Genomic DNA, 25,939 nt, shown 5'->3' with positions numbered 1-25,939 from the left:
TTGGTGGTCAGAGTGTGATTATGACTCTGGTGAGTGGGGGTTCCTTGTGCCCCTCTGTTGTGCATCTCTCCCACACACTCACTCCCACACACACACACACACACACACACACACACACACACACACACCATCTCCTGTGTGTCCTCTGTGTGTTCTGCCTCTGTGTGGGAAACTGCATGATATCCCCTCATGATGATAACTCAGGGAAAACAAAGACTTTTTTTCCTGCACACATGTAACATTGTCATGCAGATTTTTTTTCCAAATAATAAGTCACATGACATAACAGTTGAAACTAAACTCTTACAAGTACACCCAGTGTGCTGCGGCGACGCCACATGAGCAGGGCGATTCTCTGCACTGCTTTGTCACCCTCGTACCTCAAGGGGAGCAACAACATGCCCATTAAACACAGTTAAGAACAAACCTTCATGTGTAAGAAAGCTGCTTTTTTTGTACTTTCTTGGACTGAGTTTCTGGGTTTTCCAGAGTTCAAATCATTATTTTCACTTTCAACATGATCATGATAACTGACACTTAAAGGCTTTCTATGTGATTTTTTACACTTAAATATAAATCAAGTATATCCTCTGAAAATAACTCTGTGAGTCATGACTGTCTACAATGGGTGTAACACCCGAGTCCCACTGTCTGTGATGTTTTCAGAGTCATATCTTCACTTTGTTTACATCGCCCGGGCGGCCGGCTGACTCCTCCCCTCGTGTATAAAAGTTGTTTAATTGAGGGACTAGAGAAAAGAAGAATAACATACTGTACTCACTGCTTAACTGTGTTTCTAGATCACGCTCATTTCAGGTAAATTTACATGCAGTGTGAAGATACCAGCATAATAAAGATCACTAGCATTAGCATGCTAACACAACAATGCAGCGCGAGTTGTTTTGGTTTCATGCTGGTGCTCAAGGGCGACATCTGCTGGATCAAAAAATCACATATAAAGCCTTTAAAGCGTTAAACTACTTCATCAGTAAACATTTGGAACCATCCCAAATGCAGCGGTTGATTGCTTCCCATACATAGACGTCTCCTGTATGTATGGAGGAGGATCGATGTCTCTGTGAATTGCCTGCTCGTGTGGCTTCTACACTGGAGTGTGATGGAACGAAGGCGTCTGACTTGACAGCTGTTCTTCTTCTTGCAGGTAAAGAATACGAAGGCTACCAGCCGCTGTGGTTTCACCAGAGGAGAGACTCGGTCACTGGAGAGACAAACTTTGTGTACAAGGGAGGTTACTGGGAGGCGAAGGAGAAAAAGGACTGGAGCATGTGTCCTGACATCTTCTAACCCAGGAACTCACCCCGGATCCTTTCTAACCTCAGTGGACAGGGCGCCGCTCTGCCTCTACTCCTTTAAGCAAAACAGGGCGTAGCAGGCTCGTGAGCACCTTGTGGACCTTTTTGTTTGAGCGCGAGAGTGTGTGTGTTTGACACGCTCTCGGATTACACCGTACCTCCAAATGTGCACTCTCGTTCTGTTTCTACTCCGGGGGGAAAAGAGTGGTTCCTCTTTGACGCGTTACTGAAACAGCAGTGAGATCATGTGTGGATGTGAGGTGGTGCTCGAGTTGTAGCACCCACACAATAAAAGGCACCTGCACACCCCTGAAATCAGGTGCTTTTCTAAATCCTACCCACAATGCACTTTTCTGTATTCAACCCAATTTTAAAACTGATTGGACAGAAACCCATTTCAAAGCAGCTCCAGATTATTAACCGTCAATAAACAGGGACAAAATCATAAATGGACACAAAACAAAACAGTGTCCTCATGTCCTCGTTTTATTTACCGCTACTGAGATTATGCACACTTTATAAATATTAAACCAGACCCATCTCTTCTTTGCAGAAATCATTGCAAATGGTCAATCGCTGCCCCGTTGAGAAAGAAGCCTGCTAATGGTGTCCAGACATTTATGTCAGTTGCATTAAATCTAAAAGTCACGCTGATCCAAAGTGTTTAATAACTAAGACTTTCAGAAACAAATAAGTGCTGCAACTACTGCAGATAATTAATATGACAGGACAATATGTTTTTAATCTCAGCTTCTTTATGGTTTGATGTTATTTCATGCTGCTCATCTTTTCCATTCTTAATTGCAAGTCAATTTTTCTTCATATATGTCGGTCTTTAACTACCAAGAGTGGTTTTGAGACGACTCTTTGAAGGTCTCAGTCTCGTCTGGGAATTGAAAGCATTTTTACTGGGTCTCTTGTCACGGTCTCAGACTGGACCGGTCAAGTCCACCACTGAAAGGCTATTAAGTTGTTACTGGGATTAGAAGGAAAACGTTTTTTTCTTCTAAAATAATTAATAACTTTAAATAATTTGTAGTTTGATTTGTATCCCTGGGTTACGGCTGCAACCTTCCCAGTGTGAGTGACACGCCCCCTGCGCACAAGATTCTTTTTTTTTGTGATATTTATGGTCTTGGTCTTGCCCTGCCTTGGTCTCGGTCTTGTCTCGGTCTCAGAGCACTCTGGCCTCGAGTATGTCTCGGTTAGTGTGGTCTTACACATATTAAATTTTTAAACGTTTTAAATCAAAAGTCATAAGAAGACAAACTGGGCAAATGAGGAAGATAACGTCTTGTAATAACGGCTGGACAGAAAGAAATCTGGCCCTCAATAAACTCAAACTAATGTAACACATGAATGAGCTGTGTTTTTGAAAACTACACTGAATCAAAACTCTATTATCTGTTTGTTGATATCAGGAGTCGTCTTTAAAACACTTTGGATCTTCATGACAAACAACTTTTATGTGATTTGACAAACTTTTTTATAAGCATCAAGGCGGCTTTATCTGCAGAGAAACACTCAGTCAGTCACATGACTTTTCCTCTCAGTACACGAGACCAGGAGTCAGTAGATTATAGTCCATGTAGAAAAATAATCAAATGCTTCAGGGCATTTTTATTTAAAAGGCTTCAGACATTTTCCATTAGTGATCATAATTAGAAACTCTGCCGTTGTCAGACGTTTAGCAGTGCAGCATTAAACACTCATATCACTTTGAAATTAATCTTTGCATTAGTGCATATCTCTGTTTTGATGTGTAGGTGTACTTTACCTTGTCCTCTGGTGCTCTCCCATAGCAACACATACCGTATCCTGTTACTACTTGCAGTGAAATCGTTCTCAATAATCACACAAAGCATCAAATCAGTGACAGTGTTAACCACCCAGTACATCCTGTGAACCTGCACACCCTCCATCAGTCTCTAGTTTGTAGCTCAGAGGTTTCCAGCAGGACTTCATGCGAGGCTGGAGCTCAGAGGTTTAGCCAAGCAGACAGGGCTGGTTCCTGTAGCTCTGTGCAGTCAGCCGACGCTCCACACACTCCACATCGTGAAGTCCTGTCACCCACGTCTTCATGAACAAGCTGATCTGGGATCAGCTCATGAAGGTACCCTCAGTCTTTTGCCTTTAACTGACTGAACAAGGGAACGAGTCCCCTGACCTGTGCACTACACGTCTCTGGCGACACGCGTTTTTGAAAAACCAGTTGGTATTTTTTTGTAATTCTTGTTAGGAATGTAGAATTCAGGGCTGGAGGTATCGTATCTACCACCTCGTCTATTTGTGTGAATATTTTGTGATAAATGAATGATATTGTAAATTGAAGAATAATTATACTAATCTGAGTATTAATAAGTTTATCTGTGCAGCAAATCATCTGAATGAGCTTGAAGGTTTTGATTTGAATCCAGACTGATTCTGTACAGACGGATGTTTTAATCTGACGCTCCCTCTAATAGGCTGAAGGTTTCTTGTTTTATATTGTTTTTTAAATGTGTTAGCACATTGAAAATATTTTTATAGAGTACTCGATGCTTTCACATCAGTCCTGGTGGTTCAGTGATGATTTCATGGATCAACACGTCTCTCCCCTCTTACAGACGTTTTAAAAGCACCAAGAAAGGAAATAAATGAAACATCAAATATTCACCTAGAGTGAAGGAGAATTTCTGACAAAATAATGAAGCTACTAAAACGTTTGACATTTAATGATTGCATAATTGTCTGTGTGACAATAATATATTTTTATTGTTGTTTTAAACAAAGGTTCTTCTTCTTCCCTCTTGATTTCTTTAGGTTTGAACTGTGGTTGTCATGAGCACAGTTTGATCATTCACTCAATACTCTGTGAAGAACGACACGGTTAAAGGACAAATTCTACATTTGGGGGGATTATATTTTTTATTCTTTAAGAGAAGAAGATCGGTGCCTCTCTCATATCGGTAAAGCTGGTTAGCTTAGCTTAGCATAAAATCTGGAAACAGGGTGAAACAGCGGCCCTGGCTTTGTTGAAATGTATCAAAATCCACCTGAAGCTGATAACGAGGACAAAATATTGTTTTTTTAACTACAGGAAGTCACAGCTTCCGGCCAATTTGAAATGATATCGCACATTAGGCTGATAATTATGTGTACAAATGACAAACAAGTTTTGATGTGTTAGTTTGTGAACTTCAGAGCAGTTATCATCGACTGGCTGCCAGCGGGTCACATCCAGCCCCCCAAAGCTTCCCATCCAGACCCCCAGATTATTATTCTCGGGTGATTAAACAATACCCATAAAAAAATAAAATCCCAAGGTGGAAATACTCGAATTAGGTGACACCAACTTCTTCACATCGGGCTTGACAGATGTCGGGCTTATGTGCAAACACATTTTAAAGTCCGGCCCCCACAGTTTGAATGTAGTTGATGACCCCTGCTTTAGGCACTTGCTACAGGTTTTTACTGTTTTCTTCTTTTGTATCTAGGTTAGCTGCTTCCACCTGTTTCCAGACTTGAAGCAGCATCATGCTGAGCACACAGATATGAGAGTGGTATCAACCTTTGTTTAACTTTTGGCAAAAAAAGAGAGAGGCAAATAAGTGTGTTCATAAGTCCTTCAGTTTGACTTACTACTACTTTGCTTCTTTTTCCATTCCCCTTCACACAGAATCAGACATCTTGTACATCGATTCAAGTTTTTCAGAAATGTCAGATACACTTAAAATACTTTCTAGTATGTCAGATATGAGGATGGTCACGTTTAAAGGCAAGGTGTTTAGTTTATTCTATCTTGAAAAGTGTCATTTTAGAGGTAATTCTGTTTCATTGACGACATGAGAGAACACTGATCACTGCTGAGCCGTAGTGAAAAATCAAGTTGAAGCTACTGAAGATTTACTTTAATATATTGTTCTTGAGATGATTTTATATTTGAGAATACAGGTTATATTTTGAATGACAGTGGAGAGCTCATCATATCTTTAAATCGATGTATTTCCAAACGACCTCAGCACCAGTGAGGTGAACTGTACAGTTTTAGAGGCTAGCCGTAGCAATAACGCAGCGAGGCGTAGATTTGTCATTTCACGGTCATTGTTGCTTCAAACAGATCCAGCTGTTTGCCTCCTGCAGAAAGGGAAAAAAAAACAACCAAAGTGTATGTGGAGAGCGTACTGTAGACTAAACAAACCTCTTCGTCTGCCTTCCCTATCTCAGAGGGTTGTAATGTAAACCCCTTCTCATCATCTCTGTCTTTACATCACCTAACTCTTACTCTTAACTCTGGTGTGATTTTTAGCTTTAACTTTGATGCTTTTATTCTCTCTTCTGATTTCTACCTTCTCACGGGTGCCATTATTCTTATGTTGGTGTTTTCATACTGTTTGTACGCATGATGAGCTCGATTTGTGTGCTCGAGCGGCACACATTTCCCTCTCATTCGATGCTGCTCAGTTTTGAAGTAGGTGTGAGCTAATGAAGACAGGGAGACTTGCCTTGTTTTAAACCGATACCCTGCTCCTCCTTGGACTGTGACTCGCGGCTTCGGCGAGACACAGCGGTGATGTTTTTAAACCAGGATGTTAAAAGTTACGAGACACATCACAACAGCGGCCTGGTACAGGGGGTCAAAATGTGATCGACCTGCCTTGATTACTACTCTTAGTCCCCAAATTCAGGTGTTACTGCGGATTTAACTGAGGTTTTGCTTCTTTATTTTTTAAATTGTGTATTTTCTCCCTTAATTTATACTTGTTAAAACATTGTCTTTAAATAACAAAGACATAATAATGAAAAAGATTATAATAAAGATGTTATTGTTGACACTGGATATTTGTCTGCTTTATTTCCTCTCTTTGCAACACCTGGAATATGGGATAGATTTAAATAATATGTGGTTTAAGTATAATATGTTGTGCGCACAAGATAATAAAGGCTTTCTATGTGATTTTTCACTCTTAAATATAATAGAAATCAAGTATATCCTCTGAAAATAACTCTGTGAGTCATGACTGTCTACAATGGGTGTAACACCCGAGTCCCACTGTCTGTGATGTTTTCAGAGTTTTCAGAGTCCTATCTTCACTTTGTTTACATCGCCCGGGCGGCCGGCTGACTCCTCCCCTCGTGTATAAAAGTTGTTTAATTGAGGGACTAGAGAAAAGAAGAATAACATACTGTACTCACTGCTTAACTGTGTTTCTAGATCACGCTCATTTCAGGTAAATTTACATGCAGTGTGAAGATACCAGCATAATAAAGATCGCTAGCATTAGCATGCTAACACAACAATGCAGCGCGAGTTGTTTTGGTTTCATGCTGGTGCTCAAGGGCGACATCTGCTGGATCAAACAATCACATATAAAGCCTTTAAGTTGTGGGCATAACATTTTGTTTTACTTTTTGGGCCTTCAGGGACTCCTTAGCCTACTATTCACTGCATTTTGGTTTATATTTACAGTATTTGGTTAACATTTATTTGGAGCTCCGTATTTTTATTTTTAATGAAATATTAATATTTGGAACCAGCAATTCCATAATTGTGTCGCTGTAGTTAAGACAATGATTTTGCCACATTTAGTCCTATAGGCGACTACTTATTTTTTACAGTCTATGCTACTAACCTATACTACAGATAAAAACACCAAGAAGAAGTGGAGAGTTTTTGTTTTTACCATAGACTGTAAATATTACAGAGGATATATTATTATTATTATTATTATTATTAATAATATTATTATTACTAATATTACAGAGGATATGTTATTATTATTATTATTACTAATATTACAGGTTTTTACAGAACAAGGAAAGCAAACTCTACTCTCACTTAAGGAAGCTAAAAATAATATAATACTCCTAGAACTTGTTTGTCTACATTTAAGCCCACACTGTCATGCCGCCATTTCTCTCCTCGCCTTGTTTCATTTTCCCGCTCTTCGCGCGCGTCTCGTTCCCTGATGTGGTCGCGAGCTGTTTAGCCGTTTCCATGGCAACAACTGACGCTCCTGTCAATCAGGACTCGGAGCAGCAGGAGCAGCAGCGTCTCTGTCCTCCAGCTCCACAGACTCAAGTTCAGCATCGATTTAAAGTCCTCCCAAAGTAAGTTATGTTGAGTTTAGTTCAATCTGATGATTGTGGAATGTACGAGGAGTTTAAATGTGATGTTTTTATTCTTATAAAAGCTAGCTAACATATAGCAAATCAACATCTACTGATGGGCTACCTGGTCACATTAAATACATGTTAGAGTTGTTTAATTACTTTGTTTTCTTAAAAATAATAATACCTTAATGGTAAGAGTTAATAGTTGGACGTTTATACTAAATTGCCTGTTTTAAAAAGTTGTCTTCAGTTCACTTAATGTTAGTTTGGGGGAGTGGGAGAGTCAGAGGAATTTATAGTCTTCTCAGTAAAAAGGAGTCACTTTGGCTTCAAGCTAAATTGTCTTGGTTTCCTGGACAACTGTGTAACATAACCCCCCCCCCCCCCCCCCCCCCACCTTCCTCATGACTGCCCACCGCCCAGTCAGACCACTGGTGGACAAACAGGGACGTCGTGTTTTTATGGTCCTGCTGAGTGTCTGCTCATTTGTCTCCAGCCTCAGGAAATGACCGAAACAGACTGTGACGGAGTGCAGAGAGAGACACAAGAGACGGATACGCTGCTTTACACAGGTCTGAGCTTTATCATCAGGACATAATAATCTATGAATACTTTCACCCACTCTTATGTACTTGTTTTGTCTGCCTTCACAGATCATAATGACAACATCTCCGACCTGGTACAAGAACCTCCGACTCTCAAAGTGGACCACTGTGACCTTCTCCTGGATGCTCTCGATGCTCAGCTCGGACAGCTGCAGGTCTGTGATGATCAGATTTCCAGCGATTTTTACGCTTGCATGTATTTGTAAAACAGTGAACGCTGTTTTTTTAAAGCAGGTCCAGCCTCAGAAGCGTCATGCAACTTCCAGGGATTGTGATTGCAGTGATACAGGTATACTTAAAGTTGTAACAAACACCTAATATCACGTTCTTATCCCCTCCTGGATATAATCAGTTTTTTTGATTGTGTGTCTTTCTAGCTCCTCTCAGGTGGAGTCAATCCCTGAGCAAAGACACTGGCCTTGGAAGTACAACTCAGACAAACGACACTCCCATGTCTTGTCTTGATTTGATACACACTCCGACGATGGAGATAACATCGGGTAACAATTTAACATGAGCTTCATTACAGGAAAAACCTGAAGCTGTTTTAAAGCCAATTCTTTACGGAAATGTGTCTTTTTACAGCTTGTTATTCCTTACGTCATTGCACTACTACATCTAATGTACCAGCACTTTCTTTATGTTTTATATTTTTTTAAACTCTTAAGTATAACTGGATCCTAACAGGTTTGTGTTTTTTCTGTCATGGGCGCTTTGTTTTTCACTGTCTAGCTTCCTGTTTCTGTCATACACCTTGTTTCTTTTTGTGTGTTTGAGGAGCAACAATTTGCTCGCATGGATGCTGAGAGTATATGCAATCCAACTTTATTTGTTTAGCTCTTTAAAAACAACCACAGTTGTACAAAGTGCTGTACAAAGTAATGTTAATTTACATGAGTAACGTATATTAAGGAAGTAAAAATAAATTGAATGTTGAATCTAGAGAAATAATTTTCATTGATAGAGTAGTAAAAAATCTTTTTGCCAGCAGGGTTTTTTGTCATCCTGATGTTGGTTTGTTTACAAAAATTGACATGAATAAAATGTAAACATGTATCAGGAGCCCTCTTTCTACAAGAAGTCGAGGTGAGCTGATGATGACAGAGGTGATGAAGTTTATATCCTGCGAGTGGTGCGATATCTGTCCGTATGATACATCTACTTCATAATCTTTTCTGCCTGTCAGTTTGATCTTTTCCACTCAATCGTTTTTTACTGTGATTACATCAAGGAGGACTCTGTTGCTCCTTTTGCCGTCTTTGATATCTTGGTAAAACATTACGCTCTGACTTATGTGGCGTCCTCTCTCATGTCTTGCCTCCTAAGACTCCTGACCCTTCTCTCCGTCTGTGAGGCACATGTGTAAAGCCACTCAGGAAATTTCAAGGGCAGGCTGTCTTAGTTTTTTAAATTAACTTTGAGGCCGGATAAAGTAGGGGTGAAAAATGTGGTCGTTTGTGTTCACACATGCAGCTCACTGGAAGATAAGGGGACATTTTTAGGAGCTTTTGTGCGATTGAGAAAAGGGTTATTGGTAATCTATTCGTTGGTATGAGAGTTGTTGCCTCCTGTCTGCAGCCGTCATAAACAAATCAAGCTTTCTCTGTTCACAACAGCTCCCAAACTCTCCTCTGCTCTTCCCCTTAGAGAGAAGCTCCAGCTGCTGGGGAGGTCCTGTCACTCCTGAGGAAACTGAACTGAAGTCAGACAGAAGGAGAAGAAGAGACGAGGAGGACATGGAGTCTCAGAGGGAGCAGGTCATGTGGAGGCTCGAGAAGCTGCTCGGTGACACCTGTAACGTCGGAGGTCTGGCAGGAGAAACCCACCCTGCTTCAGACAGCATCTGCACCGAGGACTTCATCACACGCTTCAGAGACGAGATGGTTGAACTTGCATTTCCAGAGAGATATATTCAACAGCAAGACCCAGAAGAAGAGCCTGAGAGGGCGGAGATATCAGACTGTGACACTTTGCAGAATGAACCACAGCAGAAAGGTTTTCTTAATGTTGACAGAGGAGAAACAGCTCAGACTGGGAGGATTAATAAAGACACAGAGACTGCTCACTATTCTGAGGCAAAGAAGATATCTGAGAGAAAGGATCCGGGGAGACGTCTGTCTGACAGCTGTGCAGTAAATATGTCATGCAGTGAGAGAGCAGACGCTGGAGGAAGATACAAAACACAAGAGAGGCGCGGTGAAGATAACAGCAGTGAGTATTCCCTTTACAAACTCTGAGCAGATAAAGAGATGTCAAACATGCAGTGAACACATGAGGATAGAGAGAAAACTTCAATATTTCACTTTCATGCTCCCCTGATGATTACTACCTTACTACTTACTACCCTTACTACCTACTTTTAATACCATGCAAAAATGTCTTTTTAAACATCACTCTGGTACATTACCTGAGTATCTTGAAAATTAAACACTTATTGTAGTGGCTATTTGTCCAAAAACAAAAAAAACATCTAAATAAAGTAATATCAAACATAATCAAATGACCACTGATGCACCATGGGGGATGTGATGTACGCAGGCAAAAGAAGTCCAATGTCCATGCAGGAGATCTGAAGTTTATTTGAAGAACGCAAACAAAAGAACAAAGAAAATCTTGGCTCCTGCTGCCTCTCTTGTGCTGATTAAAAAACCATAATCCCACCCAGGTGCATGCTGGTCCTCTACCTGCCTCTTACTTAAATAACCTCTGGTGCCCACAGTGTTACCAAAATACCTAACAAAAATACTAAATTTACTAAACAAATAACTAGCAAAAGAAAATATTACCCAAAATCTATTCTAAATAAAGAAAACGTGTAGAATAATTAAATAAACAACAACACCCAAATATTGATAAACTAAATACCAAAACTCATTCTAACAACAATTAAATAGCTCCAACACTTATTTTGTTTTCTTTTTTTTGGCAATAGATGCTTAGAGAGCAGAGAATTTAACACCCAGACCGTATTTTTCCTAGGAGATAAGAGTTGGAAATCAGGGAGAGAGAGAGTAGGGAACGGTATGCGGCAAAGAAGCCACAGGTCAGAATCGAACCTAGGCCGCCGAACTATAGCCGCTGTACATGGGGCATACGCACTAACCACTACCCTACCTGTGCCCCACCTTCTTTATTTTTTGAGTGAGCATTAGTCTTTACAAGCATACATACTCTGATAAAGATTCATGCTCTGAAGGGGGTTTAACCTTTTACTGCATGTAAAGATGGACAATGTGTTTCTACCTTCTCCTGTTGTATATAAATGAAGCCAAGATACCCCCTGTAACGGGTGCTTTGATCTTGCACTAGTGACGTCATTTGGAGTCAGAGTTTTGGTTTTGACTTACCGTCCTTTGTCGAACCAAAACATACATTTAGCTAACCAATAAAACATTTACGTTTTAAGATCCCTCAGGTCAGTACAGTTAGCGGAACAGATTGTTATGTCGCACATTCATGGTTATGAAAAGTACAATGATTCTTATTTTAGTGCTCATTACGTTTCCCCTCACCGGTCCTCCTGTACTCTGCTAATATGGAGCCACATTTGTCAACAGAGCTGACCCTTTTTTTGCGCATCAAATAACTAATTAAGACTAAACTTCTCTGAAAATTGAACACTTAGACATCAACAGCATGTTAAGAACAAACTATACTGACAGAAACCAGGTTTAAGAAAAACAAAATGTGATGTGTGAATGTGTGTTTTGGTTTTATAGCTTAACCCATTTCTCATCTGTTATCATGGAGGAGGTGGAGCTTTTCAGCTATACTGCAGCCAGTCAGCAGGGGCAGCTCCGAACGTTTTAGCTTCACTTTTAGAAAGCTGTCATGTTGTCCGTCTTTCTATACAGTCGGTTGAACCTTTATAACTTGAGGTGCATATTGTTTGTACCAGCAATTATACATAGTAGGAAGAAGTTGAAATAGCAGCTTCCATAGCACTCGAGCCTGCATCTTTAAACTTTTCCTCTTATTTATTTTTCAGTCTCTTTTAAAGCAGAGGTTGAACATGAGACTCAGCGACAGTCTGCCAGTTGTTCTCCTAAGGCCAGGTGCTTGGCAGGTACCTTGCACAGACTACTCACACCCTCAGACACAGCCTTGTTCATCCTCCCTGACATAAACATCCTAAAAACTGTGACTGTAGGCGGCTTGTGTCTTTTACAGGTGTGCCTGTGAGGAGTTTTGACACGGTGTCCATTGACAGTGACCTCGACTCAGTCTGCACGGAGCAAGTCAGGCTGCACATCCACAGGCGCCCAGGTGAGAGACTCGACTAATGTAGAGGCAAGCAAGTCTCATTAACAGAGCAACAGCTAACAGCATGAACAATCGAAGAGAAAATTAACAATAAGAAAAGGACCATTAATATGTTCCTCCACAGGATGGCGCTCTCTCATTCAGTCTGTCACAGGCATGGATGACTTCAGTAGCAACCAGAGTGAGTGTGACTCACAAACACAGGAAGACAGTGATCCTCGACCTTCCTCCGGTAAAGACACATCTGTTTGTGTATTCCTTTATAAATTCAGACAGTATTCAAAATCCAATCTTTAAATCTAACTACATGTGTCATTATGTATTTTTAAAAGTGCAAAGCTCTTTGAATGGAAACAGAGACAACAGAAGTTCCTCTATCCGTAGATCACAGCGTAATAAAAGAGAAACTCACAGGTAAACCTGCCCTGCACTACACCAATGTGTGTGTGACTCTCCAACTTAAACGCGATGCATGGTTTTGCAGACTCGTGTGCTCTTTGGAGGACAAGGACACAGATGAGGAAATGGATCACTGGAGGAGGAGCTCAGAGAAGATGCTGTCTGATTGTGCCGAGACGAGAGAGCGGCTCTCTACACTCCAACAAGTGAGAATAAGTCTCCATTGTCCACTATCATCGTCCTTTAATGTGGGAGGTGTGTTAAATATTTAAGCCTCCCTTGTGCGTGTATATGAGACATCACTGAAGTGGTTTCTGTGCGTCTGGTTTAGAAATGTCAGAAAGAGGAGGAGTCACTGCAGCTGAAGACGACTCAGGTAAAAGATGCTGAGCGAGCTCTCTCCCATCTTCAACAGAGAAGAAAGGTAAAGTGTTGCATAAACAGAAGTTTATCAAAAAGCTGTCTCAAAAACAATAACAGTTGATTGGTGTTTTTACCCAGCATGCCTTGCAGGATTTAGAGCTTCTGAAAGTGGAGACAACAAAGATGGACAAGGAGAAGAGGAGGCTGGAGTTTGTTCTGAGAGACCACCGAGCAGAGAAAGATTCTATAAGGTATAAAATCAAACTCCTGCTGATTGTATTGAACAAAGCTGCATGTTAACATCACACTACATCATCCTGTGCAGTATGAAGAAGAGTCCTATACTTTAGTAATGCAATATTACATTTGTTTTAGTTGCCAGTTGCAGGAAATGCAGAGGCAGAAGAAAGCCTGTCCAGTCGAGGTAAGAGACATGGAAGACAGCTCCACTCGGTCGTTCACACATTTTCATTTTTTTCTATCAACACTGTTAACCTTTTTTTTGTTGCTCCACTTTTCTACAAGCAGCCCCGTGTGGTCATGACTGTGTTGGAGAGGGAGGAGATGGACAGACAGCTGGATTCGGCCAAAACAGAACTGTTTGCTGAGCAGAGGCGTGCACGAGAGAAGCTGGAGTCCATGCAAGAAGTACTTTTTTCTCAGACCCTTTTTTTCAGTCCATAATTATCTTGAGATAATAAATCTTGTTTTCTTGTGATAACGGGATAACTTTCTGGTGAGCTAGAAACCACAACAATAGTCTGGTAACTGTAACAGGCCACGTCATACCATGCTGCCATTGCAGGAACTCTTGATCGTTTTGTGCTTTTTTAACTCAGAGGATATAAAATAAATAAGTCTAGATCTTGAGAAAACAACCAGATGTCTTATGGTCACAGGAAAAATGAGTAAAATAAAAAGTATAGATGCATGTCTGCTCAGAGCCTCCGTGTAAAATAGATGCAGTTTTAACCACAAAATGATGAGGACATTACAAAACATTTCTGTGAGGTCGTTTCAGCTTTCGTTTTGTTTGCTTCATTTTTGGACTTGATTTGATCATGTTTTAAAATACCTCAAAGGGGAAGTTGATCAGTATGTACAGGTTGGTGTGTTTCCCATCAAAAAGTGAAAGAGCCTATTGTCATTTTCTTATACAGTAAGGCAAAGTTGCAAAAATATTGCTGTCATGATTACTGTAATTGATGCACCAGTAGCTTTGCTTTTCTCCTTGTAGATATTGTTTAAGAAGAAGAACTTGTTTTTGTGTGATAGACGGTGTTTCTTCATGTATGTAAACCTCTCTCCTCCTCTGCTCATATCTAATCATGGAGCAGAAGTTGGAGGAGACTCGTGAGGAGCTGCAGAGGGTCACAGACGCAGAGAGCATACTGAGGACCAGGTGTGCATGTTTGGAGGAGAAACAAATGCAGAAAAAGGATCAGGTGGAGGTGGCAAATAACAAGATCTTATTTTAACACCAAATAATCTAATATTTACTTTCTGTTCACTTACTTTTTTTTGACTGATCCCTCTGTTTTCTGGGTGTATCTCTTTACTGCAGGGTGAATATAGGATCAGAGTGGGAACCCTGGAGAAGATGCTGGCTCAGAGAGAGCTGCAGCTGCTTGATTTAAAGGAGCAACATTTGGTCCTTAAAGCAGAAAGAGATGGACTGAAGGGGGAGCTACAACGCTTACAAACTCTGCACTCCAATGCACTGAAAGAGGCCCAGGAGCAAGTCCACAGAATGACGGTAAGTACTGTGGCAAACTTCACCAGGTCCACAAGGCATGGTATGTTAATTCAAATGTATAATTCAGTAATGAATAATTAAGTGAGTGAGTAATCAATCCAGGAGGCACAGTTGAAGCAGGGAAATGCAGATTTGGCTGTGGCTCATGTGCAGCTTATCCAAAATGTGACATGTTTGCAAAACTGAATTGTTGATTCTTCGGCGCAGATTTAGCACAGAGCATTTTGATGTGTCCTCAGGTCAATAAGCAGAGTGAAGCAGAGAAGGCCGTCTCTCTCACACGGCACATTGAGTCCTTGAAAAGTTCGATCAAGGTTAGTAACTTCCACTGAACAAGATAATGAGTTTAGCTGTTTAAACCGAGCACTGCCAATATTGCATTTATTGAATGTTAAGTTCAGTTTTGCTATTTAAATTTTATGTTCTTCTGTAAGTAAAAAACAGGCCGCAGGACTAGGTGTTAACATATGCTCTTCTTCCTCGCAGCTCAGAGAAGAGGAGGTGAGGAAGCTGAGGGATTCTCTGGAGCAGCAGAAGGAGGATGCGAGTAACCGTGAAGAGGAGCTGCGTGTAGAAGCCTGCAGAAAGGTACTTGGATAATCCACAGCCTAAAGTATGACAAATTGTTTGACGGGATTGACTGATACAGTATGTGCTCCCATTCAGGTGCATGAGGCAGTCGAGGAGGCGAGGAGGAAGTGGGAGGCAGAAAAAGTGGAAGCTTGGCAGCTGCACTGTGGGATCCTGGAGGAGCAGAACAGAAAGCGACTGGAGAGCATGCAGAGCGAGAAGCAGCGAGAGAGGAGCAAAACATCGGCTCTTCAACATAAAGTGCTTGAGCTAAAAACAGTGAGGTGACATGCAGCCACAACATGTGACATCACACTCCTAAATGTGCATTCAGCCTTTGCATGATTTTTCTTTTCACCTGACAGCGGGTGCAGGAGTTGGAGAGCGAGAGCAGCGTGCAGCAGAGAGAGCACGAGTCGTTGCTGGCTGTAATTTGTAAATCTCTGAAGGAGGAGCACCAGGCTGAGCTGCAGAAGATGCAGACACAGATGGCAGAGGTGCAAGCAGCAGAACAACACAAGAGCAATTATTTGCAGGCGCATAAAGAGGTTTGGTGTAGTGGAAAAGCTGACATGGTTTTGGTTCTGTGGTCACAGGAGAGTCAGAGGGCAGCGCAGCGGCTCGAGCAGGCTGTGCAGCTGGCAGAGAGAGAGGCTGACAGGCTCCGGCTGATGCTTGAAGAGAGGGAGAGTGGCCATCATGAAATCACAGCTGAGCTGGATCAGCAGTTACGGCACTGCGCCCGGGCGCTCACAGCGGAGTGCCAACATCTCCTCCTGTTAGTGGAGCAGAGTGGAGCCAAACAAAGTTCTGTGGAAATAACCCCCAGGTTTGATTTCCTGCTCTAGTGTGCATACATATCAGATTATTAAAGACACACCGCAGACAGCACAGTGTGTTTTGAAGACTACTTTTTAATCCTTACGCAGCTCTACAGTAGCCGAGGCTTTAACAAACCTGCAGAAGCTAAGAGAGCGGTTGAAGCATCTTATACGTCATCTAAACCAGCAGCTTGACACACAGAAAGAAACCATCGAGCAGCTGAGGAAAGCCAAGGTATTATTTAGACTGTCAGTACTGCAGAGAGCCTGGTGTTTGCAAATACAGCCTAATAAATCTACACGTGAATACATGCTTTAAAGTCTTTCTATTTCAGGAGCGAGAACTGAGTATACAGAGGCAACAGCTGAGGATGGAGAGAAACCAGGCCATGGATTCACTAAAGGAGCGTCTCATTCAGGTTTGAACCAAAACACTTTGTATGTGTAGCTCATGTCAGTGCCACTCCCACAAACAAAAACAACCCCATGTCCTGTTTTTGTTTTTGTGTCTGCAGGAGCACATCGAGGAGCTAAGCAGTCTGAATGTGGCTCATATGTGTGATGGAGGAGCTGAAGGAGGAGGAGGAGCAGCAGCGTCTCTGCGCAAACAGCTGAAGGCCAAAGACGTGGAGCTCAGACAGGTTCAGAGGAGCATGGCTCAGTGGAAGGAGCAGACTGCAGCGCGTCTGGCGTGCAAGTTTGAGGAGGAGTTGACATCTGAACTGGAGAGGTGAGCAGATAACATTGTTTGGATTTTAAGATGTTGTCATTTTTTGCCTTTTTCCTTGAAAAAATGCCGTCAGAAATAAACAAAGCACACCTGTTCTCCTGTCTTTAAACAAAGTGTGTGCTCTAATGTCTCTCCCACAGGTGCAAGATAAAGTTGTTAAAGGGCAGGTAACTGGTCTATGTAGCCATAAAGACTAGACTACATACTAACTGTCTGTCCATATAGGAGCATGAAATACCTTCACTCACTGTCATGCATTTTATAACATGGTTTCAACATTACCTGTATTAAAGGCAGGGTTGGTAATTTTCTCCAGATCCACTTTTTAAGATTCTGGTTGAAGTTGTCTTTAGGTCCTGACAGAAATGAATAACTCATGTTCTCTGAAAAAGGAACGCAGTCAGCTGTAGCAGTTTGTAAGCTCGTGTGCGTAAGTGAGGGGGCGTGGCTTCAGATGGAGCACAGAGGGGAGGGGGGTGCAGACGACGCACTGAGGGAATGCTACTTTCAAAATCATGCTAGTTTTTAAAAAAATTACCAACCCTGCCTTTAACTGTTCTCACTCCTTCATGCAGCAATGTTAATTATCCACCGCTAACAACCTTTAAAAAGCAGGTCTGGTTTTTTTTTTTTCAGAAAAACATCAAAGACCCAAGAAGAGACTCCGAGGAAACCGAAGAGGCCGGACAAAGACGTGATGCCTTGTGCCAAGGTAAATGTTTCACTGTTCCTGTTTGTGAAATGAAGCTCCGTCATTTTAACATCATCACCTCTTTACCTGTGTCTTCTCCCCATCAGGAGGTTCAGATTCCAGTTTGCTCTCCCTCCCTCCACGTTGCTGCCTCCCACAGCTCGTCAGACGTCGCCTCATTTAAGCTGCTCCGTTACCTCCAGAGCAGAGTGAAGCAGCTCCGTGTAGAAAACCAGGCCTACACCTCCACCCCCAAGTCTTCTAATACGACCCCTTTAGATCTGTCAGGATCCTATCTTACAACAGTGAGTACATTGTTTATTATTACCCCCCCCCCCTCCCCTCCCCTCTATCAGTCCAAACAGCACTGCAAACATAATAAGCACTTAATTAATACCCCAGATAATAACCCAGATAGTTAAAACATATATGCATAATTCCCCAGTAAGGGGCGCTGGTGGAGCAGTACCATGTATAGAGGTTGTAGTCCTCCAAGCGGGCGGCCCAGGTTCGAATCCCACCTGTGGCTCCTTTCCCCGCATGTCATTCCCCACTCTCTCTCTCTCTCTCTCTCTCTCTCTCCCCCTGATTTACAACTCTATCCACCGTCCTGTCTCTCCATTAAAGGCCCAAAAATAAATCTTTAAAAAATTCCCCAGTAAGCATTTTTAGGTTGAAAATACATTTCAAAGTAAAAGCTTTTTCACCGAGTATTCAGAGAAGTTGATTAGAAGTTTATGTTGGGACAAGATTTAAACAGGAGAGCTGCTTCCGTCACAGAATTTGTCACACATTTTATCATCCATCTTCAAGCTGCATCTCGTATATTTTGCTTCTTAAATGATTGTTATTGAGGAATGCAAGTGAGGAGTTGGATTTGATCTTGATCTTTCTGCCTCGTTGTTATAAGCGGTTAAGGTCTTGGACGTTCAGACCTGTTTTAACCCTGTTATAATTAAAATCACCGTTAGTGCTAACTGGGGATTAAATGAATAAATAAACTTCGCTTTGCATTTGCTGAATTTACGATCCTGAAATTTTTGAATTGTTAATTAAAACATTCACTGTCCAAGAAGCATCCTCAGAATCCGCCTGCTACTGTGTTCATTATCATTTAAACATTTCATTTGTGCTTTTCTTCATACAGTAACTACCACTACTGATGTCTCCTTTTATAGATCACTCAAGATATTTCTGGGATTCAGAGCCTGTCGTCGATCAGGACGGTCTCAAGCTGAGGACCTGAAACCTCTCTGTGATATAAAGTTCTCTAAATCTGCATTTAAAGCAGTTTTTTTTTTGTTGTGGCCACATAAATAAATCATTTACTGTGCTGAAGATAGCAGGTCACGGTGACAAATGACACATCTAAAGATTTGGTCATCAAGTTCACATTCCTCTCAGATTTTATAGCTCAAGGTTACAGTGAGCTGATATGTGACATTTTACTGAAGATCATGTGAGTTATGTCACTTAAAAACCTCGTAAAGCTGAGAGTTCCCTTGTATAATCATCAGTGTAACTGCATGTTCAATTACACAATATTTAAAGTCCCATATATATTTCAGGGGAATTAGAAATGTGATGTAAACATTTGAATGAGTCTAATTAGGTCATCTGAATGTGACTTTAAAGTTCCTGAAACAGACTTGTCAAAAAATACTTTTTCCACGATTTTTATGGCAAAGATGAATAATGACCAGTGCTACATTCGACTGTTAAAAGAGAACAGGATCAGATCATCTATAAAACATTACTTATGCATTTAGAGGACGAAATAATCCAAGAGATGAGATACCGCTTTGTCCAAAGGGTGCGCCAAAATATACTCAAACCAGATCCAGTTCCTCACAGGGGCTTCAATGCCAGATTGTTTAAAAGGTGATTCCCCTATGATCTAAAGCAGTGCTTCTCAACTGATGGAGCCTCGGGACCCACCAACACCTCCTCAACTAGAAATCATGACCCAAATTTTCAGAACATCTTCAGAAATGTCAATCACTCAGATTTATTTAATGAAAAATAGTGCAGTTTAGACTTCAGGTGCAATAAATTGTGACAGAACAAAACAAGTACTTTCCTTCTTTTTCAGGCACACATTGGCGACGCACTTTTGGGTCCCATCCCACCAGTTGAGAACGTCTGATTTAAAGTGCAGTATTTTAAATTTCAGAACTAATGCTGAGCTGATAAATAAAATCATCCTCAGTCAAGGCAATTGATTGTCTTTAATCAACCTTAAAATTAAATAGGACAGTTAATCATTGTTTGTGTCAAATAAAAACTGTAACTAAACTAAGACTCATCTGGATGTTTTCTACACTAATGTATGTTTATCATTTGTGGTGTTCCACAGGGGTCAATCCTTGGACCTTTGCTCTTTCTCATGTACTGAATGTAATGATTAAAAGACAAGCTTCGCTCAACAAAACGATTATTCTAGCTAAACTCAAACCTCCAGGGACAATGCAAGAGTTTATTAAAAACCAAAAAAGTAATAACACTATGGCTAGTTTCCCATTCTGGCGATGTAAATATTAAAATACAATCAAATCACAAAAAAGGTGCTTTTCATTGACTTCTTGGCAAATTCCTCAAGGCTCACAGATGATGTACTTGCTAAGCTTTACAGGAAGATTTTCTAACACATCAAGTACAACTGCAAGCAGGAAGTCACACTGCCAGCATATTTAAACACTGAGAGGCAAAGTTTTTGTGTTAATGACGCTCCGAAGCCGAACATAACAACTGTACAAAATTTAATTTTCTTTACCCTGATGTTTAACCAAACGATATTTACAACACATCAGTCTGTTTGTTGGCCAGGCTTTTACAAAACTATGTACAAACTACCTCATTTGTAAGGGCAACGCTTAATGCCGAACGTTACAGGAACTTCACCTCATTATGGTCACCTTGGAGATGTAAGTATATAAAATTGGCTATTGGGTATAGTTGCATGTATTCAACTCAAGACATCGAACCGAGGGACTGTAAAGCTAAATCTTTGTTACAAACACCTTCAAAACAGCAAACGATGTTCATGAAAAACCAACATGCCAAACTGACTAACTTCAAGTGTTTCCGAGTCTTCTTCTAGTCTTTTCAAGTCTCTGAGCACGTTTACATTTCCATATCCTCCTCTCCAGAGTGGACCACAGGAAAGCTGTACACAGGAGAGTGTGTGTCTGCGGGTGGACTGGAGGGTCCCAGGGAGCAGTGAGGGGTGGGAGACGGACATGGCGTTTGCAGAGTCACTGTCTGTTGTTTACGCGGCTTTGGTAACGAGACTTTTCGCTTTCGACAAAAGGGATCATCGAGGGGCCGCCACAACACCAACTCCATGCAGGAATGGCTCCTGGAAGAAGGAGGAAGAAAATATATAGATGTTAAAAAATAACAAATTATTCCTGCTGGGTAACAGTAAAGCCTAAATTCCACCAGATGCCTGTGAGCTGATGTGAATGCTTCCACTGGCTCCGTCTCAGCTCCGGCAGTCCATCCACAACAGATACACAAGGCTTCTTCACCACAAAAAAAAAGATTGAGCCGGACAGGAAGTCTGACACCGAAACAATATTAAAACATCTGGTTAATTTTCAGAATAAAACACGGTTCAGAACAATGACCGTATGTGTGTTTGTTTATGTGTTTAAAATGGTTTTAACCACATATATTGTATTATCTCGTGCTAGGGATTCAATTTTCTCGGCACTCAAGCTGTCCGGCTTTTCTGTCAGTGCTGGGCATCGAGAAAGCAGCCTGTGGGTGTTGTTGTTTTTCATGACTTAAATCATCAAGATTTGAAATCCTAAATATCAAACATGTTTGATATACATGTATATCAGGTTGTCCTGATGTCCTTTGAGCAGATCTAGGATGTTTGGATTGGATCTTTAAACAACTCTCATTACAAGATAATCTGGGCAGGTAATTAGTTCTGAGGAGCCACGAGTCAGGAACGACCCCGCGATCGTTGGGAAAGGGGAATCGGCCCGATTATCCTGTAGACTGAGCCCGGCTTTAGGCAACAAAACAACTTTGATTTCAGCTCCCCATGGATGTAAAGGCAGATTTTAAAGGTCAGACATTCAGTTAAAAAGACAAAGTTCAGACTTTTTAAACTTCATCTGACCAGAGATGGCTGTTCACTTTTTTTCAAAGATTGGTCGCTCTGTAAGTGTCAAAATTAAAATCCTTGAATTCCACTTATTACAGTTGTTTACATAAATGAAGTGAAAAGGAAATAAATTCAAAATACTGTTAAAAATGTTGTTTCGGGAATGTCGGACTGTTCGTGGAGGACAGTTTTGTTCTTAATATTCCTGCTTAGGAGGATAGATTTTATCAAAGGAAGAAGAATCAAATATGACACATACACAGACTGGGCGACAGTGTGCGGCAGGATGTCGCTGATGCCGCGCTGCAGACCCTCCTTCAGACTGTCGGAGATCACCAGCATCGGCCGTCTGGGGGCTGGCTCTACATCCAGGTCTTCATCCTCATCGTCATCCTCCAGTGTTATTCTATGAAACATCAATATCACAGCATTCACAAAAAGGAAGAGAGGCATCAGTACAGATCAGACTTCGAAACTCTGATATGATTCTAGGAAAAATCCACATGTTGATATCTGTTTCTATGGCATGGTAACAAAAATAGAAGTGCTAAGCTCTTAATATTTGTTAATTTCTAATTTTTAATTACCAAAACAATTCAGGGAAACTAAAACACACCGTCTACATTGCACAAATACATTGGCGCCGTTAAATACAAAAATGTAAGGGTTACTCTTGTAACAGCTTTTGGTTCAAAATATGACTGAAGATTTGAAATGTGTTTAAAAGTTTGGGAACTAAGATTGTTTTGTTTTAAAACAGCTTGTTTAGGAAAGTATTTAGTAGTATTGAAGTACTTTTCTACATAAGCTGTTTTTGTCAACATAAATTGGAAATAAATGTATTATATTGTCAACAATATGTCAATTAAAATATTCTCTTCGCTCTACCCTTCAGTAAACTTTGACCTAAACTCTTAATCTATGCATTTGATAGAACTTCACCTACTAGGATACGTTTATTTTTCTAATTGGATGGAATCGGCAGCAGGTATTGCAGTGACTTCCTGAACAGCCTCTTCACCTCTGTTCACACAGGATGAGTAATAATTGGTACAGTTTGCATTGCTACTCTTTTTGTCCAACAGATTTCAGTGGATGTTGGATTTTAGTCAAGAGATGTCTGATCGACATGCTCTTCTGACAAACAAACTGTATCTGCAAAGTCCTGCACAGCCTGAATGTTACATACCTGTCTTCTATCTCCCGAAGTCTCCTCTGAGCAGCCTCTACCTCCATGCAGGAATTCTCCGTCTCAGGTCGGGCCTCGGCAGAGTCGGACCGCGGCAAAGTGGAGGGCTGAGGCAGAGTGACGTTCTGAGGTTCTGGACCGGGCTGTGGAAGAGCAGGGCTGGTTTGCTGTGTAGACGGATGAGAGAAGCTGTTTGCTGCAGGCCAGTCGTGCTGATTGCTGGTGTTTGAGTTCTCTGAAATGTCCAGTTCTGCCTCAAACATTAACCTCCTCCTCTTTGCACTACATCCCCTGGAAAAACATGAATTATTCATCATATGATTCATTGGTGACCACACTATATATATATATATATATATATATATATATATATATATATTCAAATGGATAGTAAATGGTAGGATTATCTTTCCTGTGCATCTCTCACTTACTCATCATCACTTCTCCTCCGATGCTTCCTGAGGCATCTAGTCTCCCAGCTTCAGAAGGAGGGAAACAGGTTGAAAGGTTGAAAACATATTTTAATTGTGCTCCAGTGTATCTCTGACAGAATTATATCATATCATGTTCATGTCTGATGGAGGGCGAGGACCTCAAACATTACATGTGGTCTTAATTCCCATTAAATGTTTATTGGAGCTGCTTCTGGTGTGCAGACTTTGTCTTCCCATCTTTGGATATGTGTTTTGTCCAGCACCAAGTACTCAACTATTCCGATGTGCATGCTGTTTGATATTTTTGTATGGACTGAATTGTAACCTTTAAATTAAGTATGTCAAATATTCAATACTTTAATAAGTCTTTGACACCACATGTTTTAAAACGATACAATCTCTTGTTGTTTTAATGATCAATAGTATCCTAAAGTAAGATCTTTTTTAAACACCTACAGGTCCACTGTCTTATTGTTTTTAACTAAAAGCTGCCACCTGAGAGAGCAGCTGTGGTCTCTTCAAATTCACAGGTCGGCAAATACTCACGTTTCTTAAATCCTATTTTTGCAAAAGTCTATCTCTGAGGAAGTCGCAGTGTGCGTTCAAAAGTAAAGTCCTTTGCACCTCAATAAGTGATTTGTGTGCTCAAGTACTTTCTTTGGATTCAGCCTAGCGTCCTTCTCTGAGAGCAGCGACCTCCACCTGTGGAGCGGTTGAAGTGCGAGTGTTTCCTTTACTACGCAAAAAGTTACGTTCATGTCTCTTACAGCTCTGAGGACAGGTTCACTTTTTATGAAAACATTTTTTTTTAAATACTTGGCATATCCTGTATGTAGGAGAGGAAACATGTATTTGTGTGGTATTGAAATGTTGCCAATGTATTTGTATGATTTAGACAGTTGTTACATGCTGTGTTGTCTCTCTGGGGAATTTAGAGGAGCAGGTAGGACAGACACGAGGGACACACGCTCTCTGGGCATCAGACTTTATCCTTCCCCCCCCACATAGGTGTTCATTTATTTTCTCATGCATGGTTAGATTGCAGGATTTTGTTATTTTAGTTTGGGGCTTGAGATCTCGGATAGTCCTGTTTTCTGTCTTTTGCCTTCTCTAAGGTGAGTTTTACTTCTTAGGTAGTTTTATGGCGGAGGTGCTGAGCGGGTCGACGGCCCATTTCAAGTTTTGCTCAGCACCGTCCCATCTTTTGTTGTTTTTTTGGCTGCAGTCTCCGGACCCTTTAGTTATCCTTCTTCATCTTTTTTGAAAATATTGGGGGAGAATTTATGTTAAATAAAAGCTCTGGGTATAACTTTCAATCTGTGTCTTCTTATTTTGGTTGGCTGTAACACAGTCTGCAGAAGTTTGCAAACAAATTTGGTTAATTTAAAAACAAGAAAAAAACCTTAAGCTATATCAGAGCTTTGCATATTCTTGCACAACTTATCTCAACAATAGATTTGTATTAGTATTGTATCGAAGTTTCAAATCCAGGTCCCCCCCCCCCCCCCCCTCTCTACATACCTGTTGGACCTCGTTGCTCTCTGCAGGTGTCCAGACGTGCTGGGGGGTCCCAGGTCAAACTCAGGGAGGCTTGTTGGGCCTGAAAATGAATACATGGCAGGCAGAAAGCCCAGCTCGGCGCCTGTGGGAGCAGAGGGGTGCATGTTGGTCCAGTAAATGAATGACTTCCTGCACACACAACTGATCAGTAAGATGATTAAAGTTCTGTTTGAAAACCTGCATGACGCATGAAGTTATAAATATGTGACAGCTGCCAGCTAGCTAGCTACAATGACAGTGTTGTGTTATTATTAAACAGCGGATAACGTGTAACACACAGCTTCACTTGACGCACAGACCTGTGTAGCTGCCCTGCCCCTTCGTTGTTTTGTTGTTGATTTTTTTTTCGCTAGCTGTTTTCCCAACACATCGACTTGTCACTCGGAATTATCCCCAGTGATTAACAACACTTCAGCGCTCGGCTTTACATCCTCAAGTCAAACTAAACTCACACGACTCTGCCTACAAACATTAACCAGTCTCCAAATGACGGCTCCCCCTGCGGAGGAAAGGGAGGCTGGGCTTAGCTTGACTTAGCTAGGCATTCTGAAAAAGTGAGGAGCGCAAGAAAAGTCTCAAAGCGTTCTAGAACGTGCGTATGTCACGTCAGGTGCATTGTGGGAAATGGAGTTATAATTGACTAGCGGTTCACTCGACAGTCTCAGCGAAATGTTTTTATTAATAAATGTACATGAGATACGTTTTTTTGTTGTGTTAACACTATGGGTTTATAGCATAGACTGTAGAAATAATTATAGTATTATAAATAAAGTAAGAATAAAATAATAATAATAATAATAATAATAATAATAATAATAATAATAATAATAATAATAAAATAAGTAAATAAGTATAGTATAAATAATAGTTTATATTTAACAAGGGTTGCAGACACAAAGTTTGACTTTTTTTTTTTTTTTTTAGGTTTGAACAACCAACGGAAGACGGTACATGTAGAGTAAGCACATTCAAGAGCTAAGAATAAAAACGGAAAAATTAATTCTCAATTAATAAAGTTTATGCAAACGCCCC

At 40.9% G+C, this 25,939-nt stretch overlaps 3 protein-coding genes across 10 annotated transcripts in view; 2 read left to right on the top strand and 1 right to left on the bottom strand.

The window, feature by feature from the left end:
• The window catches only part of osbp2b (oxysterol binding protein 2b), a 61,347-nt gene extending 55,217 nt beyond the window's left edge, over positions 1 to 6,130 (top strand). For 3 of the 4 annotated variants that reach the window (XM_065951673.1, XM_065951672.1, XM_065951674.1), the window contains 2 exons: positions 12 to 29; positions 1,163 to 6,130. In XM_065951673.1, the coding sequence (XP_065807745.1) occupies positions 12 to 29; positions 1,163 to 1,305 (161 nt within the window). In that variant the 3' untranslated portion in view covers positions 1,306 to 6,130. The remainder of the gene's footprint in view (positions 1 to 11; positions 30 to 1,162) is intronic. The other variant, XM_029281581.2, reaches the window with a different exon arrangement.
• A 2,033-nt stretch (positions 6,131 to 8,163) lies between these two features.
• On the top strand, positions 8,164 to 19,899 carry si:ch211-102c2.8 (trichohyalin). 4 transcript variants are annotated; one of them, XM_029281578.2, is made up of 26 exons: positions 8,164 to 8,300; positions 8,389 to 8,511; positions 9,659 to 10,222; positions 12,000 to 12,077; positions 12,182 to 12,277; positions 12,399 to 12,506; positions 12,607 to 12,688; positions 12,759 to 12,879; positions 13,005 to 13,097; positions 13,175 to 13,287; positions 13,412 to 13,460; positions 13,565 to 13,684; positions 14,374 to 14,487; positions 14,601 to 14,792; positions 15,032 to 15,106; positions 15,279 to 15,380; positions 15,459 to 15,641; positions 15,728 to 15,859; positions 15,959 to 16,191; positions 16,292 to 16,418; positions 16,519 to 16,602; positions 16,699 to 16,913; positions 17,054 to 17,080; positions 17,550 to 17,625; positions 17,712 to 17,909; positions 18,783 to 19,899. In XM_029281578.2, exons 1-26 carry the CDS (start codon positions 8,174 to 8,176, stop codon positions 18,840 to 18,842), a joined length of 3,492 nt encoding a protein of 1,163 aa, XP_029137411.2. In that variant the 5' UTR covers positions 8,164 to 8,173; the 3' UTR covers positions 18,843 to 19,899. The 4 variants fall into 4 exon arrangements, with proteins under 4 accessions (XP_029137411.2, XP_029137412.2, XP_029137410.2 ...); XM_029281579.2 differs by having other exon boundaries at positions 13,562 to 13,684; positions 14,374 to 14,481; XM_029281577.2 differs by having other exon boundaries at positions 13,562 to 13,684.
• ccdc117 (coiled-coil domain containing 117) lies at positions 19,589 to 25,477 on the bottom strand. 2 transcript variants are annotated; one of them, XM_020655695.3, is made up of 6 exons: positions 25,207 to 25,477; positions 24,869 to 24,989; positions 23,345 to 23,392; positions 22,914 to 23,204; positions 21,984 to 22,130; positions 19,589 to 20,962 (listed from the first exon to the last, which is right to left on the bottom strand). In XM_020655695.3, exons 2-6 carry the CDS (start codon positions 24,961 to 24,963, stop codon positions 20,728 to 20,730), a joined length of 816 nt encoding a protein of 271 aa, XP_020511351.2. In that variant the 5' UTR covers positions 24,964 to 24,989; positions 25,207 to 25,477; the 3' UTR covers positions 19,589 to 20,727. The 2 variants fall into 2 exon arrangements, with proteins under 2 accessions (XP_020511351.2, XP_020511350.2); XM_020655694.3 differs by lacking the exon at positions 25,207 to 25,477 and having other exon boundaries at positions 24,869 to 25,185.
• Between the last annotated feature and the right edge of the window lie 462 nt (positions 25,478 to 25,939).

The sequence above is a fragment of the Labrus bergylta genome, chromosome 2, assembly GCF_963930695.1.
Source record: "Labrus bergylta chromosome 2, fLabBer1.1, whole genome shotgun sequence".
NCBI classification, from domain to species: Eukaryota; Metazoa; Chordata; class Actinopteri; order Labriformes; family Labridae; genus Labrus; species Labrus bergylta.
The sequence above is the reverse complement of the archived record's forward strand: the minus strand, read 5'-3'. Positions and strand labels throughout refer to the sequence as shown.